The sequence below is a fragment of the Girardinichthys multiradiatus genome, chromosome 9 (assembly GCF_021462225.1).
Source record: "Girardinichthys multiradiatus isolate DD_20200921_A chromosome 9, DD_fGirMul_XY1, whole genome shotgun sequence".
NCBI lineage: Eukaryota > Metazoa > Chordata > Actinopteri > Cyprinodontiformes > Goodeidae > Girardinichthys > Girardinichthys multiradiatus.
In genome coordinates this window covers 16,518,554-16,535,904 of record NC_061802.1, presented here as the reverse complement: position 1 = coordinate 16,535,904, position 17,351 = coordinate 16,518,554, and the positions used below count along the sequence as shown (strand labels likewise).

Here is a 17,351-nt window from a genome sequence, read left to right as displayed (position 1 = left end):
CCTCCCGAGGAAGGCGTCCAGGAGGCATCCGGTATAGATGCCCGAACCACCTCAACTGGCTCCTCTCGATGTGGAGGAGCAGCGGCTCTACTCCGAGCCCCTCCCGGATGGCCGATCTCCTCACCCTATCTCTAAGGGAGAGCCCGGCCACCCTACGGAGGAAGCTCATTTCAGCCGCTTGTATCCGGGATCTTGTTCTTTCGGTCATGACCCAAAGTTCATGGCCACAGGTGAGGGTAGGAACGTAGACCGACCGGTAAATTGAGAGCTTTGCTTTTCGGCTCAGCTCTCTCTTCACCACAACGGACCGGCACAGTGCCCCCATTACTGTGGCAGCCGCACCGATCCGTCTGTTGATCTCCCGCTCCATTCTTCCCTCACTCGTGAACAAGACCCCGAGATATTTAAACTCCTCCACTTGAGGCAGGAACTCCCCTCCAACCTGAAGAGGACAAGCCACCCTTTTCCGGTTGAGTACCATGGCCTCGGACTTGGAGGAGCTGATCCTCATCCCAGCTGCTTCACACTCAGCTGCAAACTGTAGGTCTTGGCTAGAGGGGGCCAGCAGGACCACGTCATCCGCAAAAAGGAGAGACGAAATCCACTGGTGCCCAAACCACACCCCCTCTGGCCCTTGGCTGCGTCTAGAAATCCTGTCCATAAAAGTTATGAACAGGACCGGTGACAAAGGGCAGCCCTGCCGGAGTCCAACATGCACCAGGAACAGGTCCGACTTAGTGCCGGCAATGCGGACCAAACTCCTGCTCCGCTCGTACAAGGACCAGATGGCCCCTAATAAAGGGCCCCCGATTCCATACTCCTGGATTCAGATTGGGGAGGCCATTCCTCCCGATCACGCCACTCCAGGTGTCACTGTCGTTCCCCACGTGGGCGTTGAAGTCCCCCAACAGAATAATGGAGTCCCCGGGAGGGGCACTATCCAGCACCCCCGACAGGGACGCCAAGAAGGCCGGGTACTCCGCACTACTGCTCGGCCCGGCCCGTAGGCTGAAATGATAGTCAGAGACCTCTCCCCAACCCGCAGGCGCAGGGATACGACCCTCTCATCCACTGGGGTAAACCCCAACACGAGACGGCTGAGCTGGGGGGCAACAAGCAAACCCACACCAGCCCGCCGCCTCTCCCCGTGAGCCACTCCAGAGTAGAAGAGAGTCCAACCCCTCTCAAGGAGATGGGTTCCAGGCCTGGCTCCAGGGTGGGACCACGGCTCTGCCGTACCGGGCGACGTCACGTGCCTCGATATTTTGGTCCTCATGAGGGATTCTTGAACCACTCTTTGTCTGACCCATCACCTAGAGCCTGTTTGCCATGGGAGACCCTACCAGGGGCATTTAGGCCTCAGACAACATAACCTCTAGGATCATTTGAGCACTCAAACCCCTCCACCACGTTAAAGTGGCGGTTCAAGGTGCAAATTCAACATGTTATTTCCTTATAAAGAATGCCTGGCTTGGATTGTGGACTTGTGTGTTTTAGGTATTTTTTTTCATTTGTATGAGTCACTTTTTACTTTATCATTATTTTCTCAACCAAATAATATCTAAGCTGCTTCACATTATTGCCTTTTCTAATGTTAACTCTGATGCAGATTATGCAGAGAAAGAAATGTTGGCTAAAGCGACCCAAGTCACAATATTCTAGCTGCCCTGCATGCAGTTAGCATAGCAACATCAACATGGTTAAGGTGAATTATAAGTTTATTTTCTTTCCTTAATTTGATTTTGAATTACCACCTTGTTAAAAAATCTGACACTAAATATACTGACTTGATACATATAACCATATTAACAAAGAAAACCCCCTCTTTTATATTTATGTGTCTTTTTTAGCGTTTAGAAACTTTAAGTTTACTAACTATAGAGCTGCATGTAAAATCAGCTGCATGACCAAAACTGTACTGATGCAACAGTAGAGTAAATTATTTGTTAGTGTATGTCTGAGTCACCTCGGCGTAAGCTGCGTTCTCCTTCAGATGAGTATCAATGCATTTTATAATTTGAAGAAGCCAGGTCCACTGAGTCTGCAAAGTACCCATGTAAGCCTACCAAATAAATAAAAATTAATCATAAACACAGCATATTACAAACTGTATAAATGTAAAAACTCCAAAACAATTGAGTCAATAATTTTTAAATAAAGATCTCCAGACCTCAACCATGTAAAAGGCCGGGTGCTCGCTCTTCAGAAGCTTTTGCGTTTTAGCCTTGAGTTTCTGCACATCCTTCTCTTTCTCCTCCAGGTGGCTCATCAGTTTCTATCACATAAGAGGTTTTATAATTATATAGGACACCAAGATGCAGCTTTAAGAAAAGTTTTGTGGTTGTTCTCTAAGTGCAGGATAAGTGATGGAAATTATTGTGTCCTTATGAAGAGCAAATTATCCTCATAAAAGACATCAGGATTCATTTAGACTAATAGAATTGACTACAAATGGTAATTGACTAAAGGCTCTTAAGCACTGAAACAAAACTACTACTGTTGGTTTCACTAACCGAGTAGCTCTCCTGCTTCTTGGGGATGTACTGTTCTATGTTCTTGTCCCCCCAGTCAAACACCAGCTCCTCTTCCTCCTTCTCATTCACCCACATGATCTCATTGATTATTTCCTGAATAATTTGGATCAGCTCTCGCAGCTGCTCAGTCCGCAAATTCGACATTTTCTAACACAGAAGAAGAAAGTAAGTTGATTTAAAAACAAATTTACAAAAAAAAAAAAGAAGCCACACATTAGTAGTAGTAATGAGTTTTTGGTTTCTTTAACCTGTAAACTTTCAAACTCCTGCTCCAGAGTACGTTGATTGGCTTTGTCTCCTCTTTTTTTCTAAGGGGATGATAATAAAACATTTAAACTTCATTAACATAACAACTATGAATACAAAAATCCTCTCCTCACCAAAGTAATTTACAACTAATGGAAATTTAATAAAGGATAATGTGTGAATAGGATAATAAGATAAAAATTGTATACTATCTATCTATACAGGTTATTACAATAAAAGTAGTAATAATAATAATAAATCTAGTATTATTTATTTATTATCTGAGCCCCATCTAACTGATTCAATCAGAAGACTAAACCCACCAGGTCATCAATTGCTTGTTGCATCTCAGTAGACATCTGGAGTGAGGCATGAAACCTCTGGTGGCTGATGAGCTCCTGCTCAATGGTTTCTGGCTCGTCACCCCAATAGGCTATTTCAATCAAATGCTGGAACACAAAACGAACACTCAACCGGTCAAACTGACAAACTGAAAGCAACAAAACATATGGAATTATGTAACAAACAAAAAAGTATATAAACATGCTCAGGTGTCTTATAAAAATCCTAAACAGCAGGTGAGTGCAGTGACATTATTTTAAATCATTTATCTGTTAGGGTAATCACAATAAATATCTCACTTTGAGCAAATAATTTCCAGATTTTCAAAAGCTGCTGTATAGGAAGACCCTTTGAATGTTCTTTAATCTACAAATAGATTTTTTGGTCAGTCAATTTAAATTACTTTTGATAATTAATCTATTGATCTAAACAACAAATTTTCAATTAGTCAATTAATCTATTGTCTCATTTTTGATGATTAACAGTTTAATCTAAACAATAACATTTTAGGTTTGATTAATCTAAAAAAATTTTTAACAATAATATGAAAGATTCACATTTTCTAATTATTGACTAAGCTAAATAACATTTCATAAATTACTCTGTTTAAATAATAAGCAGTCACAAACTCGTAACAGGTATGAACTGTCATAAGGCATTATAGAACGTGTGTAATATGCTGACATATTACTAAGTGAAGACAGCTGCAGAAGCAGCAGGGTCTGGTGTTCAGTGAGAGCAGACACGCCACATGCAAAGAGTCTGTCTGATCTGAGAAACAGAATCTGATGCAGATTTTATGTTGAGGACAGCCTGCCTAAAGATCTAGACATAACCTTAGCCCTTTGGACTTGTCGCATGCATTGCTAAAGTAAATGCTACAAGTTGTGGGCCACGCCCCTTTGGTTCTACAATCTTAACTGCAGGCTGTATAGGCACACAGGCCCTGTGATCTGTTTGTGATTGCATGTTTATTAGGGAACTATGATCTATCTGAACTATGTCTAACTTAACAAACAGCATTCAGCAGCTTAAAAAATTGAAATGGCTTTGTTTTTTTTCTGTTGGCTCACTAGTATAGTCTGATGCTCATGCATCATGCTGCAATTCTGAGTTAAACCAAACTAAAAGAGCCTCCAAAACCCCATTAACATCAACCAAATTGTAGTACTTCCTCTGTTTTTAAAAACTTTTATAATCCTTTAATAGACTGGACAACCCAGCAACAGTGTTAGCCAACATGTTTATTTTAAGTACTGTTAAAAACAGCTGATTAGATTTACAGCAGACGAGATCTTCTTCGATCTATTTCTCTTTCAATTTAAGCTTTAAATGAGTTCCTGTCCTTTTTAGCCTATAGCAGATTGAATTCCAAACCTGTTCACAAAAATATCAGCACACATGTATGGAGGTTGAACTTTTGACTTGCACTTATTTTTTGCTGTGTGAAAAACACTTTTTTCTCAGTAGAGGCAGTTGGTATAGTGCGTCTACAGCTTCTCCCAAAGGTCTGCTTTTCACTTTTTTAGCACAAATACTGTAAACTGCTGCATCTATAAGGATTTAATATAGTTTATTTTATTGAGTAGCTGCATGTAATCCTGAAACAGCAATAAAAGAAAATCTTCTGTCTCTTCATTTGGGATCTGCTGTCTGAAAACAATTTTATTTTTTCTCAGCACTGGAAACTTGGGTTGGGTTTTGGCTTGAGGTTTTGGCTCAAACAAACAGCTTCATATGTGTTTGAGTTTGTTCCTGCCTTTTGCTGAGTGATCCAAGCCATAGCATCATTGAAGCGCCTTTCAGACTCATCCCAGCCTCCAGAGCTTTTTCTGGTGCTCCTTCTCCTCAGCATGTTGCTGGACATGCCCATGTGGAACCCCTTCAGCTGCTCAGTGTAGTGCTCCACGCTGCAAATTAAGAAGAAAGCAACAATGCATTTGGAGTGGGCCTTGGTAGATATTGTCAAAACATGTCAGAAGTGATTAAAGGTGAAGCTGTTTTACCTCCTCACTACATTTGCATTGGATTGTCCCAGTTGACTCATCTCAAATGCGCAGCCATTTAGCTGCTCTACAGCATCTCTTGCCATCCCCATGAAGTAGTCTACATCACCGGTGCCCTGCAAGATATGTACAAAAAAATATGTTCACATATAAGTATTTATATTCCCAAAACTCAGTCAGACACAAAAGAAAAGCTATTTCTTAAACAGATTCAGCTAAGACCAAAGAAAAACACCTTAATTCTCAGCGTGGTTACTACAGGAATTTTCAACAACTCCGCTTTTAACCACAAAGCATTTTTTTCTGCAAACAGACGACAGGCTGCAACAGTACAATCTCTCTTTTCATAATAAAAACCCAGAAAGAGCTGAAACTCAGTACAATGTTTTCTTTCTCCAGGAAAAGAACAAGTAAAAAGCAGAAAAATCCACACTCACGGCCTGATGGCTGTATTCGGCCTTCTTCAGGTACTCATTGCAGAGACTCTGCTGCTGTAAGACTCTCTGGTTGATGGACATGGAGCCACTGCAGGGAGCAGCAAAGCAAATCCATAAAGATCATCTCTGTAATAAGCTTCAGATGCATTACAGGCAGATTCAACACAGTGTTGCCATTCAGACAAAATCTCCCAAACATCCTTTGGTAAAACTATTCAACTTGTATTCCCCTGAATATAATAACAGAAGGTTTAGTGTCCTTTGAAAATGAGTCATGACAGACAAAGAAGGTTTTTCATCTTAAATTCAAAATGTATGTTTTAATGTACAGTTTTGGCTTAATAACTGCTCTGACTGGGTTGTTCTCTCAGCAAATGATATGTTTTAGAATCTGTATACTCCAGTTAACAATTATTCAATGAATAAACTAGGTGACGATTATTTCAATATTCGATTAATCACATTTAATACGATTAATTGTGTCAGCCTCAAAGTAATCTAATTCAATCAACATGGTTCTTCTGACTGGAAGTAATATTAACATTTTGGAGTGGCCTACGGATCGCAAGGAGGACTTCCAACCTCAAATACTAGAAGCTCATCAACAAAGATGAATCATCAAAATACCAGTGCAAACATGCAACAAGCTGGTCAGCAATTATGAGAAGGGTTTGATTTTCCATTGATTATTGAGAAGGGTATAACTACATGTAATTACGTTTAACTACATTATTTTGTTTTTTAAGACATGCTTGTCTAATGTGCTATCAGAATCAGACTTCTAGTTTGAATAAAAATATGTTTAAATCTAAATCTTCCAGGGATATTGATAATTTTGACCTTAACTGTATGCCTTGATTCGCTTCTCCTTTAGTTACGGTTTGCTTCCAAAAGCAGCCACACTGAATTGTAACATATTGAAGTGTTTTTAATCAACATTTCTCCCCAAACAAAATGGTTTTCCTTAATCCTTGGCAGCTTTTTAACTCATTTTCTGCTCAGCACATGACAATTTTCAGATAAATGTTTTCTGTTTATTTATTAGGCCACTTTATTCTAACCTATACTTTTTTTAGGAGAACTCAACTCTTCTCCAGTCTGTACCTCCATTTAGAACCCAGCCATTACAATTTTATACAACTGTACCCAGTACTTAACTATTGCAAATCAATAGTTAAGTAATGGGTACTTAACTAGCTTAAGTACAATAAATACTCGAATCTCATTTATAGGTTAATTTAAAAGGTTTTTATATAATCTCATATTCTCACTGATTGTGGTCCAGATCCCAGCTGACTCTTATAAAAAATAAGAGATTATGATTCTTATTTAAACCTATAAGCTCTAAAGGTAGATATGATTAATTTGCCAATAAGTATGCCAATATGTAATTGTGTAGATTATAGGAAAAATGGTAACCATTTGTTTTCAAAGCTTGTACGAAACCTCCTCAAGGCAGGTACGAAAGTATCAACTCTGCAAAAATACAACATGGCATGTAAAGATACAAGAATAAAAAGGCTCGTAAATTTAAGGGAAGATCCATTGCTGCATTACAAAAACAACTGAACAAGTGGAGGACAAAGGCAGAAGTATGTGGCCTTTAGGTCAAATATACACAGAAGCAGTCAGCATTGAAAATAAAACTCAACAAAGAACTGAAATATGACCTGAGAGATCCACAATTGTTTATCAGCCAAATTAGCAGCCTATCATTTATTCACATGCAGTTGAGGATTAAGGAGCTGTATCGGGTGAATGAATTCTTAATGTTAAGTTCTTTAAACAACCAGAACTACTGATCAAGCCCACTTTTTCACAGTACTTTATGAAACTCTGGCAAGTAATAAGACCCCAACCATAACAGACTGAAGACCAACCAGCACATTCAAGCTACGAACATGAATAAATGCAGACGTTTCTTCGCATTCTCCTTGCAACCCATTCAGGACAGATGACATGATATACTAAACTAAATCAGCATTGAACATTAAAATGAGAATGTTTAATTGCTGCAGAACCCATTGAAGAGTGATCAGTTTAGCACAAATAGCTTCTGAAAAACTTTAAAAACCAATAGCCTCCCTTATTTTGGGTGGATCCAAACAGTTGCGGGATGTCAGCAATAAAAGCTGATTGAAAAGATTATATATATAATCCATACAAACGACTTAATCTACAGACACTATATATTATTAAGATATTGTAGGCTTTTCTGCTATCATACAATTTACATGCTATTCATCATTTCCTATGCAAATCATAGTCATAACTTTCTCCCACAATGCAACAAAAAAAAACTGACATTAGTTTCCTATAACAAGTTATTTTGCATGAATAAAAGTTAGACTTTTTGTAAAGCACAGGAGTGACAGATTTGCTCTCTGTGTGAGGGTTTTTTGAAGGCTCTAAAACTGAACGTGTCTGGAATTAACAGTGTTGAAGATGTTGCAACAGAGCAAGCTAAAAGGTTCAGTGTGGACCACAAATCAAGTGTCCCTGGGGGCAAAATGAGCTGCTGTGCAAAGAAAAAGATTTATAATCGATAGTAGATCATATTTAAAGGGGATGAAATATGTATGCAGATTTGTTTCATTATCAGGGTGTGGGACCTGATTAATAGCACTTTTCTTACTTTTCACTTACATTTAAAGTACTTGTAACTGTACTCTTGCAAAATTTCCAAGAAAATTTTACTTTAGAAGTAAATATCAAAAACTTAAAATTAAATTGTAAAGTTTTAGAAATTTGATTTTCAGATCAGAACCATTTGTTTGCTTCTACCGTTTTTTTACTCAGTTCTGTTCAAGGTTTGCAGTGTCAACATTAGGTAGATAGATAAAAGGGGCTTTCATGATGGATATTTGATGGCTTCTAGCTTTTCACACTGACAATAATGAGCGAAACAAAGTGCGCAACAGGTTACGAAAAGGAAAAAATGAATAAAGCACATTTTTGGCACCTCATTCCGCCCATCGGGCCGCTCTCCGTGGTGATACTCATCATCCCGCGCCCCTTCATCGACTTCCTCGAAATTGACGAGCCTCTGTACCCCTCCACGAAGACGTCGTATCCATTACCACCTCCATGCGCCACGTCGCTCCGTGCGTAATGGTAGGTCCCTCCACCGGTGAGGTCGCCCTTGGAGCCGACCCTCCGGCTCACGTTAAGCGCCTGCTGGGACCCGAAAGTGTTCATTTTGACCCAGAAACGGCAGCCAGACAAAGCGGACAGCAGACCGTGCCTTCTCCACCTGTCCCCCTCCTGTCCCTCTGCTACAGACTGCGAGCAGCGCGCAGGGGTGGCACGTTTTAGGAGGTGGAAGAGACCACACCTCTGAATCTCCACTGTTCTCAGATGTTTTCATATCCGCGCTGCCACGCCCTTTAAAACCCAACTGGAGACAGAAATGTGTGTTGTTGTATTCTATCTTTCTGAGGACTGCCTTGACTTTCAAAGTTATGGTAAGAGGTTCAGAAAAGTGGATTTTAACTGTAGACTGGTGAACGTGGAGGTTTATGAACATTTTTACAGCATTGCCAGGCTTTCCAAAAGTAATCAAAACATTATTGAGCTCATTTAGGAACCTACGGATGTTTTTTACAAATGCAGACTTAAACCGCTACATTTATTTTTTTATTTGCAGGATTGTGCACCTATGGAATTATAAGATAGGGTCAGTATAAAACTATACAAGCATGGAAGCAAGGAACACTGATACATTATTTATATTTAAAAAACAATAGCCTTGCAAACTTGGAGGATCTCTATGCACTTCAGAGAGATCCACCCAGGTAGTTCTTCTTCCAACGTGCTGTTGGAATCGTAACAAAACAGTGTCAATATCTTTGCTGTGGTTGTGCTGCAAAATATTAATTTGGGGTTCTGTCACTTTAAATACATCCCTGAAGGTTTCCTAGAGGTCATCCAGTCCCCCACATTACCCAAATTAAACAAAAATGCTTTTGACGAATTGGATTACTCTTATACTGGTTTGTCCTGCTAAAAACATTGTTTGTACTGGGTGAAGTTTTTGTTTTAATTAACCCCCAGTATTTTTGCTCTCACACTTTAATGTTTTAGCTCTAACCAGCTTACTCTCCCTGCAGATGAAAAGTATCGCCACACCTTCGTCTACATTTGCTGTGTTTCCTACATGTCTTGCATTAAACAGCAAAAGTGGCTACTCATGGCTTTCTTTCTAAAACGGCTTTCTTTCTAAAATGGCTTTCCTCTTGCCACTTCTCCATGAAGGCCAGATTTGTGGAGTGCATCTAACCTAATAGTTGTTCTGTCAACAGATTTTCCTGAGCTGTGAATTTCTACAGCTCCTCGAGAGTCACAGTTGGTTGCTACCCTAATTAACTCTCCTTGCCCAGCATGTAAATTCAGGTGGACAACCATGTTTTCATTTAGATATATGTCTAGCTAAAGATGTTAATCTTTAAAAAGGTATTGCATTTGACACAAAGAGATCAATAAGATGGTAGTTTTTTATGCAATTTGATCCAAACTAAATTCTTGCTGCACTGAAACAGACAACAAGCTTCTGAAAATATGGACACATTTTCTAATCTGAAGCAGAATCGCTCTGTTAACCTGCAGTAATGGTTGCAGAGCTTCAAGGCAAACTGCTGAAAGTATGGGTGATAACACTCACTAATGCCTGCAGCTGGTTGGTGGGACTCAGGAAAAACAAGTTTTAGAGCCAATTGTAAATGACAGCTTTCTCTTTTCTTTTTCCAAAATGCTCTAAATCACAGTTTGATCTCAAAGTACTCTCTGTCCTCTCGACAGTCATAAGCCGCTGGTTTCCCCCTATGCTCCTCTGATCCAGTTGTTTTAGGCTAAACACAGACCGACTCTCATCAGCAGACAGAGTTTATGTTAAAAGCACCTATTTTAGCTAACTTAATTGTTGAGTGTACAGTAGAGTCTTTGTCTGCCTTTAGGTGGTCCGACCCTCCTGCAAAGTCTGAAATGTAGACTTTCAGGGAAACACACTGCTGAAACATTACTCAGTTTTAAGAAAAGACTCCAGACACATTGGGAATGTGTGTTAAAGCAGTTCACACACTAATTCAAGTCTCTTTTTGGTTTAAATTCAGTAAAGGAGAGTTTATCGGTGGGTTTATTTGAAGTTGGTGCACAAAGGCCTTATAAATCAACCTGAGCTGTTTCATTAGCACAGCATCACAAAAAGAGAACAAGACACTCACCAACATGCAAAGGTATCTGTAGATCACTTGTTTTGGTATTTGTGTGGAAAAACCGTTTGATAAATACTTGATTCCTAATGTTATTGTAGTCCTGCCAAGCAGCAGAGAACCTCTGAACAGGATCAATTAAAGGAGAAAATGGTAAAAAAAAAACAAAAAAAACGTAACTCTCTACTAAACATGGATTTACTTTGTTTAATGTTTTGCAATAAAATATGTAAGACTTGCATAATGCAATCTGTAATCATGTTTACAGAAAACAAGCTCAAGAATACTGCAGTAAGACTGCCATCTGGAAAGGAGAATAAGTCATGTTTTCCTTACTTCTCAAAAGTCTTGGCCTGAGAGGCAAAAAACAACAACAACAATGACACAGATACTGGAGATTTAAATAATTCGATGGAAAACTGGAGAGGAGTCTGGTCTGGGAACCTCAGGGTTTTATTTAGCTATTTGCAGATGATTTGCGATTACCTTCAGGGTGCACTAGAGCAGTCACAAAATATGAGTGTGAGGGGCCCAGGTTGACAGTCAGCTCCTTGAAGTCAAGGCCATGGTTGTCAAAAGGTGGATTGCTCTCTCTGCCCCAAGTGGAGGAGTTCAAGTATCATGGTTTCATTTGTTGGTAGAATAGAATGGGTCCTTACCTGCAATAATGCAGACATGTCTTTGTTCTGTTGTGGGGAAGTAGAGCTGAACCAAAATGTCAAAGGTCAAACCCTTACATCTAGTCATGAGATACAGATCATAACTGAAAGAAGGAGATCCTGGATACAAGTTGCTGAAATCAGCTTCCTCCTTAGGGTGACTGGACTCAACTTTAGACATAGGGTACAGCCGCTGTTCCTCCATATGGAGAGTTGTCAACTGAGATAGTTCAGGCATCTGATCAGAATGCTTCCTAATCACCTGTCTTTGAAGTTTTTTTTGGCATGTCCCACTGAGAGCAGACCTGTAACTCACTGAAGGGACTTTATGTCCCTTATTGACCTGGGAACACCTTGGGAGTCTCGAGAATAAGCTGTTGCTGGGGAGAGATCTCAGTTAAAGGGTAGATTTTTATTCTTCATCTACTTTCTTTTCCCTGCCATTAATTAGTGTTCAATATGAGGGATTGCTGCAAAGTCAACACCAGTGACTGTCCACTGTCGCCTCATGCTCATCAGGAGGAGTGAATGCTGCAACTGACTCAATGCAATCTGCTGGGATTCCTTAGATAGAAAAACTTTTTAACCACTTTGACTAAATGACTGAATCTGTCTGCACTGTTCGATAATTAGGATTAATTGGAATGTTTGTACCTGACTTGAAATCTGTATGATTCGATTTAATTGACTTTGTGACGTGCCTTGAGACGACGCCGTATGTTGTGAATTGGTGCTATATAAATAAAACTGAATTGAACTGAAATGAAAGTTCACTTCTTTCTGTTATTGCAGTTTTATTTGTGTTTTTGCTCCATTATTTTTTTCTTCGCCTTAGTGTTTTTACAACTTACAAGTTTTGTGAGACTATAGTTATGCAAATTAGTACCTACTGGATACACATGGCAGTTGTTAAAATAGCCCCTTTCACAACCACTTAATGCAGGATTAACACGACTTTTAGTCTTCACCATGTGTTTTGTGACAGGGCTGATGCGGTGAGGGGGTTGAAGTCAGTGCCCCTTACTCGCCAACGAGTAAGTCACAGGCTTCCATCAGCTGACTTGTATCAGTGCAAGCGGGCTCTGTGGGCTTGCACTCCCAAGAGAGGTGATGTAGGGTGTAACAGATTTAAAGGCGTAAACAAGACTATGAGAAGTAATTTCAAACATCAAGAGTAACTACAGAAGTTTTTGGTTCTTAAAGCCAGCGGTAATATTATTATCCAGTGTGTCATGGTCTTCATGTCTTTTGGTTCTCACTTGTTTTCGTAATTGGATTATTTTGCATTGTTATTGTCTGGGAGTTCCAGAAGTAGTTAATTTGTATGTGTTGAATCCTTTTATGTCCTGTTTAGTTCATTCTCAGTTTATTTCTGTGTGTTCCTGCTTAGATTCTCCCCCAGCCGCACTGTATTATTATTAGTCACAGCTGGTTCTCATGTCACTCGTCAACCTTCTGAGAGTGAGAGCAGCTGAGTGAGAATGGTAAATGGCCTAACACCAGAGATTGAGGGAATCAAATGGAATTAATGGCAGAACAGAAACTAGAAAACAGTATACAAAAGGAACAAAGACTCAAAACACAAAACACACAGGAGACTGTGGAACTTAGAAGCAGGAGAGAAAGAATACAGGAAGTAAGGAGAACACAGAACAAAACAAGACAGACAACTAGAAATGTCAAACTCCCAAACTAAAGACTACAACTCCAAATGTATGGATAAAAGTTACGACTGTAATTACAGTTCCATGAATCGCAGATGACTGCCATCACTGAATGATCATTTGGTGCTTATGCACCGCCTCTGCCGGTCAGTAGGAATGAAATAGGTATGTTAGGGTATACAACAATATCCTAAGCTTTGAAGATCTCACGCAGCACAGCTTAATCTATCATCTAAAAATGGAAAAAATCATTGCACAGCTGCAAACCTACCAAAACATTACGGTCCACCTAAGTGGGCCACTCAAAGTCCAGGCAAAAATCAAATCTGTTGCAAAACATGAAAATTGATTTTCATAGTCATAATTTCTGTCTAAGTTTGAGGTGTTTCACAAAGAAGAACAGGCAACAATTTAGGTTTAGTGTGACTGCCATTACGACTAGCAAGGCTAGTTTTTTTGTATAGCATATTTTAACAGCAAGATAATTCTAAGTGCTTCACATGATGAAAACAAGTACACTGCAGTGACAAAACAGCATTTAAAAAAAGTACACTGCAGGGGCATATTAAAGGAAAGTCAAGAAATGTTGGACTACAGACTGAAATTAATGAATGCACTTTTCTGCACATATTTTCATAAAATCATTTGGGGAGGAGGCAACTCCATAAAACTGTTCTGACCCATTATGCATCTCAATTATGGGGGAATATTCTTTTTAAGTCAGAGGCTTCCTGGTGCTCTGTACCTTCCTCCTAACGTCTTCTAGGAGAACCCAGCTCATCTACAGTCTGTCGGGGAGGTGTCTGTTACAGTGAAATGCTTCAAACTGTGGAGAGCGAGGTCTTTTATGCTGTCCGTTCCGACGTGGAAAATCCTAATTAGCCTTTATCCCCTGTAGAAACTTTGAACAATATGTTTAACCCTAATAATTTAAATAGAATGATCAAAGGCAAATGTAAACAAATGGGGTTTTAATCTTGGTTTAAAATAACTCAGGCATTCCGCATTCTTGCAGTTTTCTGGAAGTTTGTTCCAGATTAGTGGAGCAGAAGAAATTAATTATGTTACTAAATGTTTGATTTTATTTGTAGAATATATTAAAAATCATTTAAAATTTTCCTTCCACTTTACAGCCACAGTATGTACTACTCCATGATAGTCTACCAAATAAAATCCGGTTAGACTACACTGAAACTCCTGGTTTGTAACGTTACGAACAATAAAAAAAAAGGAACCCTAACGTAACCGAAAGAGAGCAACTGAAGCTAAAGTCAAATTCCTTGTTTGGGCATACAATCTTGGCCAATAAAGCTGATTCTGAAAAGTTTAAGGAGGGCGAAAACCTTTTAACACTATGTACAGAGCTCTGGAGAACTCCAAAAGATTAAATTGTTACCTAGAGAGCAGGGTCTTTGGCACTTTCAGAAAGGTAGCACGTCAAACACTTTTGGATGTTATCTTATTTGGAAAAACACAATTAAAAAACCTTGCGATGGGCTGGCAACCTGTCCAGGGTGTACCCCGCCTTTCGCCCATAGACTGCTGGAGATAGGCACCAGCTCTCCCATGACCCACTATGGATTAAGCGGTAGAAAATGACTGACTGACTGACTGACAATTAGAAAACTATTATTGAACGTCACAACTCAAAGATGACAAAAAGCTTCTAACATCAAGAGCTTGAAATTCAAAAGCTCTGAATGAGTTCCAAAGCAGACAAGAACCATTTTATCCAAAGTACGATCCTTAATTCACCTTTCAGTTATTTTCTCGGTTGAACTTTGCTTTAGCCTGCCTACACCTTGGTTTTATTAAACTCTGCAGCGAATGAGGAATGTGGCATGTGTGTGTTTGTCAGTCTCAGAAAGTTTAAGAAGCAGAAATGGAAATGTTTTTTTTTTTACTGTTTTTTTATCTGTTTGATTTATTACAAACATCTGTTTTTCCTGTGCTTAAGTCTAATTAGAGACTCTACAGATGACTTGCTGCAGAAGAACTTTTGCAACATGGCAACGTAAGTGGCTGCTTGTAATTTTGGAGCTTGCATGAGTCTAAATTTCTGTGGGTGATTCATAAAGGTAATAAACTGCTCCTCTGTCAGAAGAACAGCAAGTCCCACATAACCATCTTCTAATTCCCCTTGGCAATTATCGTTCAGGAGCACGCCTTTGCTTGCACATCAGCTCTGAGACATACTTTCGTTAGGGCAGCATTCCAGCAACGGCTTTTCTGTTTAAAAGCTGCACAAATGTTCAGCTCTCAAAATTCAGCTGGACGGCATTTACTAACGATAAGATTTAAACTGAAATCTGAGTCTGCATCAGTATGTTTTTATCTGCCACTGGAAAAAACTTCTTATTTATGTAGACAATGTTGTTTGGGTTTGTGAATTTTGTACAAAGTGGCATGTAAAATGTTTAAAGGAAAATAATTTTCCACTTTTACACAGTTAAATAATTTTAAGGTGAAGTAACCCTCCACATTCCCACCCTCCTTCATCAAATTTTATTCTGCAGACAGGACTGGGCTTGCAAACTTGGATTGGCTTCAAAAATTTCTTTTAGTGTTATGGGCCATTAAACTTCTCTGATGTTCGTTATAACATTGGTTTCGATCTGCTTTGGACACTTGTCTTTTGCATGCAAAATTCAATCAAGTGGATAATTTGATAATTTGATGAGGTTTGATGTTTATCCCCAGATAAAAGTTATTTGCTAAAAAAAGACATTTTTATACCAGTTGCTTTCTGATCTTGCTTCTATATTGGATTTTAAGGCAAATTGTATTTGCTTTACAATTAAGGGACTTTTTTCTCTCTTGCTTTTAGAGATTGGAATCCAGTATTTTAAAATATGATAACAGAATCAATACCATCCCTGTCGTTAGATGTTCCTATTCCTTTTTCATGGTTTAGCTTGTGGAATGAGGCTGCTTTTTCATTTATTTTCTGTCCAGTCATTTCTCAATTTTAAAGATTTGTTATTTTATGATAATTAACATTTTTACATTTTTTTATTGTCACAGGTGCCCATATTTTCTTCCATTTTTATTACTGTCGTAAGTCACAGTACTTTTGTATAATGTGGTTGAAGGTTTTATATCCTTCTTCTGACTGATACCTTTGTACAATAAGATCTTTTTGATCCTTTGTGACCACTCTACAAACCATCGCTTAGGGTAAACAAAGAAAATTTCAGGAAATCCTACTAAGACATGTAAACTTAACCTTAATTTTCTTAGATTCACCATAACTGAAAAGCAAATGCTGAAACTGAATCAAAAGGCAACTGAGCAACGTTTAGTTTAAGTGTGCACCCTTATGTGGATGTGGAAAATGTTTTGAAATGATTTATGATGGTCTTTTTTTACGTCAAAAGAAACATTTTAGGTGTTTGCATTTTCCAAACCCACCATGTTTCAGCTTGATATGGTTGTAAGCAACATTAAAGCTGGAATCCCTGGGGTCTGCTAAGGTCAATCTCCTGAAGCGTGGTTCTAATAACAGTTTGTAATTGAGCAAACCTGTCCTCATCCCCTTTGAGATGTAATAATTTAGATTAATGTTAATAATACCAAAACACTCTGGGATTATCTCCAACTTGGCATTGTCCCACAGGTGAACTGTGGGAAGCTCCTGGAAGAACTCATCCTCCACACCCATGAAAACGCCCACTCACACACATGCAGAATCACCTCTTGATTTTCACACACTGTGATGATTCAGGACACATCGCAGCATGTTCAGACACCTCATTCTGTAAAAGGAGGGGCATTTTTAAATAATTTTGTCTTGGTTTTTTTTCACTCTCATCTTGTCAGGTTTCCTGCATTTGCATCTTTGCATTTCCTTACCAGTGTGCACTTGAAAGTGATCCAGTGTGTGTGCCAAGGGAAACGTTCACATAATAAAAAGAATGAAAAAGATGGGTGATGGTGACAAATGTTGATATTTGGGGTGTGTCTGCTTGCTTGACATTGTTCTCAGAAGGTATTGCTGAGGAAAGGTTTTAGGAAAAGTGCTTTCATTACTGGATTTCATTGTTTAGCTGATTATAACTATCTGTACATCGAAATGCACAGATAAATCTTAGGCTTTTACAACCTACAGTAATATTTTTCAGTGCTTCTCAGCTGGGTCTAGATGGTAGAAATCTGAAATTGAAAGACATGCTTAGTTGTTGCACAGTACATGCTTAAAGAGTCCTAAATATCTTTGACGCTCCCCTGGTAGAATGGGAGTTAACACGGCCCTGTAG

At 39.1% G+C, this 17,351-nt stretch overlaps 1 protein-coding gene across 1 annotated transcript in view; it reads right to left on the bottom strand.

Moving 5' to 3' along the window:
- The window catches only part of LOC124873902 (desmoplakin-like), a 37,396-nt gene extending 28,588 nt beyond the window's left edge, over window positions 1-8,808 (bottom strand). Inside the window, exons 1-9 of the mRNA XM_047374939.1 lie at window positions 8,528-8,808; window positions 5,566-5,653; window positions 5,129-5,244; window positions 4,882-5,032; window positions 3,104-3,229; window positions 2,783-2,842; window positions 2,514-2,681; window positions 2,171-2,275; window positions 1,967-2,062 (exon numbers count right to left, since the gene is read on the bottom strand). Coding sequence (XP_047230895.1) covers window positions 1,967-2,062; window positions 2,171-2,275; window positions 2,514-2,681; window positions 2,783-2,842; window positions 3,104-3,229; window positions 4,882-5,032; window positions 5,129-5,244; window positions 5,566-5,653; window positions 8,528-8,763 — 1,146 coding nt within the window. The 5' untranslated portion in view covers window positions 8,764-8,808. The remainder of the gene's footprint in view (window positions 1-1,966; window positions 2,063-2,170; window positions 2,276-2,513; window positions 2,682-2,782; window positions 2,843-3,103; window positions 3,230-4,881; window positions 5,033-5,128; window positions 5,245-5,565; window positions 5,654-8,527) is intronic.
- Window positions 8,809-17,351: the final 8,543 nt, after the last annotated feature.